We start from the raw sequence: 4,516 nt of genomic DNA on the forward strand, positions 1-4,516 counted from the left end.
AAATATGTATCTAAGGATCCACCTTTGATTGAATCTAAGAATACACCTTCAAAATTAGATTATATGCAATCAATTTACTTTATCCACTTTATTTATTTTGATCTATATGATTTGGATGACATGTAAACCAAAAATTAGGCATATTGGGTTGTTTTTACTAATGCATCAAGTGATAGTAAAATTAACGGTTTTATGACAATACAACTAAAGAGACAACGAAAAATATGTGTTAGAAATATTCAAATGTCATAATTTTTATTTTATAGTTGTTTTATATATATATATGGAAATATGTATCTAAGGATCCACCTTTGATTGAATCTAAGAATGCACCTTCAAAATTAGATTATATGCAATCAATTTACTTTATCCACTTTATTTATTTTGATCTATATGATTTGGATGACATGTAAACCAAAAATTAGGCATATTGGGTTGTTTTTACTAATGCATCAAGTGATAGTAAAATTAACGGTTTTATGACAATACAACTAAAGAGACAACGAAAAATATGTGTTAGAAATATTCAAATGTCATAATTTTTATTTTATAGTTGTTTTAAGATATTTAGATCATGATGAATGGAGCGGATCATCTATTGAAATAGCTCACTCTTATTCATTGAGAGGTGCAAACTTAGGTTCAATCTAAGATGGCTCCTTGGAATCATATTTTCCATATATATATATATAGTATTTTTTAAAGTTTTGAGAGTACGAAAGAGCAAGAGTCTTTTAATAAGTGGATAAACACCTCGCACAATTGCTGATAGACACCATGTACTACTATTATTGCAGAGAGACCCCTATGTGAAATCTTTGGACTCTTTTATCCTTTGGACGTCTATTTGTCAAAAAATAATTTTCTCTTTCTCTAACGATAAAAACTTAAAAAAACACTCTGGGGTCTTATATGCAACAATAGGATTGCATGGGGTCTATCCACAATTGGATGATAGTCGTTGGGCCTATTCTCCAATATAATAAGATAAACTTTCTCCCCAATTTCATGCACCTCGACCAATTAATAACATGAAGTGATAAAGAGGTAACTGCAGATGCTTCTCCTGTACTGAAGGTGGTTAAGCACTTATTATCCCTGAACTTCTTTTAAGATAATATAAATTGTTGAATCTAATGATTTTTTAAGTTGTGCATGTTCATAAATAATATAAATAAGGTGCTAGAGTTTATAGTTCAACCTGCAAGGGGCATTGAGGACCTTCATTCAATCTGAGCAAGAAAACATAAAATTATAAATTAGGTGCTTGAATACACAGTGTACTTATTATAATACGGTCCACAATGATGAATTTAATAATATAGAGAATTCAACCCAATTAAAAAAAAAATAAAAAAGGACCTACCCCAATCGTTTCTTAATGCCACCAAGTAACTCTGTCGGATCATGCTTAGTTGCTGTATAAGCATCAATCTTGTTCAACTCCTATAAAGAAGGTTTGATAGGAAAAATTAGGACTGTCATAATTCATAAATTAATTTTTTATCACCATCAAAGACTTAATCTTATCAAAAAATGGAAAAGGCGATGTAATATAACTCCATACTTTGAATACTCAATAAAAGACTAAAAGAAACCAATAATGGAATTAATATACAAATAGTTATGCTCAAATTTCAGTATGATTCTATATGTACCTCAATCCATTTGGTCAGCTTTGGCCTGCCTTTGGTGACGTCATAATTCTTTACCTCTGAAAACAAAGGCTTGAACCTTTCGACAACAAATGGCGCATACGCAATATCCACCTAATAAAAATGATGATTTAGAATATCATTAGATGTCATATCTCATCGATGTAATGAGATGATAATCTTGAAATGCTTGAAGCAATGACGACCTCTAACTTGTTATCAGAATAGAAAACAAGATAATCATTCATCTTTCATACTATATGTAATTATGTCTAAGGTTATATTAATTGCCTCATAAAAGGGGCATCACACAATGAAGGCATAATTCTAAAGCACATAACAGTTTAAATTTTTTGTCAGCCATTAGCAAGTGGACACAAAATATTAAGTCATAATCATCGCGAAATTAAACTTCAACATGATCAGCCAAGTGAGTGTGTGTGTGTTTTGAGGGGTAGAAAAATGAGAATATTCCAAGTCCATATTTTTTTAATACATTAAATATTTACTAGTCAATATAAGTAACATGCACATTTATTTCCAAAGAAAAATTTAAAATAAAAAAACACTTCAACCAACCAAATTCTTACCAGACTAAATTCGCCGAGGAAAAATGGTCCATCAAACTTAGCAAGAGCTTCTTCCAACTTATCGTAAGCAACACCTAATGTACATCAAGTAGTCTAAATTAGTAAGTGTTGATGATCCTTGATCATTCTCTTTCTCCCTCTTCAATAAAAACATAAATCTCATAACTCACCAACTTCATAATGTGCATCCCCTTTAGATTTAATTGCAAAGAAGTTAACTTTATTTAAAGTGTCACTGTAACTCAACAGCTCGGTGGCAAACTCTTGCTTTGTGGGATCCTACAAATCAAAACACATACACACACACACAACTTAGAAACTATGGCTAATATTATCATACTTATGTTGAAATTAGGAAGGATATACATTCTTACTTCCGGAAGCAATTTTGGGCCTTCAAAATTTTCATCAATATAATGGATCAAATCCAAACTCTCCCCTTTAACTTCATTATTATGCTCCAAAGCAGGCACCTATAATGCAAATTACCGTTATAAACTAACACAACAACAAGAAAAGGTAAATTTGCTTAAAATTTGTGTCATTTGACCGTTATATCAAAACTCTATAGCTGTAGTGAGGGTTGAGGAATATAATTTTATACTCTAACATAACTATAAAATTTTACCATTCTTTATAGCATATTAATACAAATTTTGGTTTTAGAAATAAATTAGGATTGGTATTTTGGGTGTATAAATGATTTTGGAAAACTGTGGGTTCAAAAATAAATAATATTTCGGAGAAATTAATAAGAAAATGTTATAAGTAATTACCTTGTTTTCAGGGTACAACTTCTCCTTGTACCAATTTGGCCTATTTTGGAGGTCAATTGGGACCAATTTTATCTTCTCTTGCAAACCCTGATCCCAGAATTTACATAAACAAGAAAACCCAAGTCAGCATTTTCATTAAATTTCAGCGAAATGCTAAAATAAAAAGTGATAATTGAGTAGACGGGTCTTTTTCACCTTGTAGTTCCTTGTGATCCAAGTTCTTTGGGCAAATGGACATGTGTAGGATACATACAACCTTTATATTCGAAAACAAGCAAACAAACAACAAAATATCAATATAAAAATTAAGAAAATACCCATACTTCATGGAGAAAACACTGTATATATATCTCTCTCTCTCTTTTTACCTTGTGGTTCCATCAAAGAGAATAGGTGGATCCGCAGAGGCATCAAGAATAGAGGGAAGTTGCTCGATCATGTTGCTACGAGTAACGTAACTAAAATAAAGCAAAATGCTTAAGAAATAAAAAGTTGGAGATAATTAAAGAAAACCCAGAAAAACTTGATAGAATCAACCGCTAAGAACTCTAATGGTGAGGGAATGTTTAGAAATGGGCAGGATCTTATAGTAGCCTCCCGCGCTGGCAGCCAAATTAAAAACTCAATTTATACGCGCTAACGAATTTCGTGAATATTCAAACAAACCATGCCATCGCACGACTGACGTTCGAATACTGTACCTGGCCTCGTTCGTGGGCGGGATTCGTTGCGGTCCGTGCAAGAGAAGACCAAGACAACGTCAAGGCCCAACGGCTTATATTAACGAGAGTATTTGTCACGTTAATAACGAAGAGTATTTGTTTAACGAGAGTATTTGCCACGACGCACGTGCCGAAAATATCCAAGTGAGGTCGCATTCGCCGACGCCTTTGTCGTTATTTTTAGCTTCTAAACTTGCACAGTTAAAAAATATTTGGTGGACTGGACTTTCCTTTTTCTTGTTATTTTTAAACTTCGAAACTCCATTCTGAAAAAAAATTTGGTGGACTGGACTTTGCTTTTCATTTTCCTTTTTTTTTTCAACGGACGACTGGACTTAGTCCGAAAGCTCGAACAAAATCACAACAAAAGCGCATAATTAACCATGAAGTTTCGTTGTACATAAATATTTCATGGTTTGAACTTAGTCCCTCAGACCATTAAATTTGCTACTACATCTCTATATTCTCATAAGTTGTTTCAGATTAATATTTTTAATTGCTACTTCTACTCTTGAATGGAGGGACTAATTTCAGAATAACTTAAGAATGAAGGGAGCTAATAACAATTAGGATGATTCGAGGGACCAATCTCAAACTAAATTAAAATTGGGGGATCTACTAACAATCTTAGTGATTTGAGCCTTTGAGAGGCTAATTTTAGATTTTGAAAGCTTAAAATTAATGTGTGGACTCTCCTAATATCTCTTCTAGGTGTGTGGGGTGCTGACGGAAACTATGTGTGATAGACACTAGCTTTTGGTCTATATCTTTGG

General features: G+C 32.6%; 1 protein-coding gene across 1 annotated transcript; it reads right to left on the bottom strand.

The window, feature by feature from the left end:
* On the bottom strand, positions 340-3,583 carry LOC109843086 (protein IN2-1 homolog B-like). The gene is made up of 9 exons (XM_020412018.1): positions 3,390-3,583; positions 3,217-3,277; positions 3,022-3,108; positions 2,620-2,718; positions 2,416-2,524; positions 2,246-2,319; positions 1,659-1,769; positions 1,367-1,446; positions 340-1,232 (listed from the first exon to the last, which is right to left on the bottom strand). Exons 1-9 carry the CDS (start codon positions 3,458-3,460, stop codon positions 1,190-1,192), a joined length of 735 nt encoding a protein of 244 aa, XP_020267607.1. The 5' UTR covers positions 3,461-3,583; the 3' UTR covers positions 340-1,189.

Source organism: Asparagus officinalis, chromosome 5 (genome assembly GCF_001876935.1).
Source record: "Asparagus officinalis chromosome 5, Aspof.V1, whole genome shotgun sequence".
In the NCBI taxonomy this organism is placed as follows: domain Eukaryota; kingdom Viridiplantae; phylum Streptophyta; class Magnoliopsida; order Asparagales; family Asparagaceae; genus Asparagus; species Asparagus officinalis.

Bases quoted from the DNA above. Each gene is read 5' to 3' on its own strand.
- LOC109843086 (XM_020412018.1), bottom strand. From the start codon at position 3,460: ATGATCGAGCAACTTCCCTCTATTCTTGATGCCTCTGCGGATCCACCT. The intron at 2,320-2,415 runs GTGAGTTATGAG...GATGTACATTAG, and splicing joins GGATGCACATTATGAAGTTG to GTGTTGCTTACGATAAGTTG. The intron at 1,233-1,366 runs GTAGGTCCTTTT...TTTCTTGCTCAG, and splicing joins GGCATTAAGAAACGATTGGG to ATTGAATGAAGGTCCTCAAT.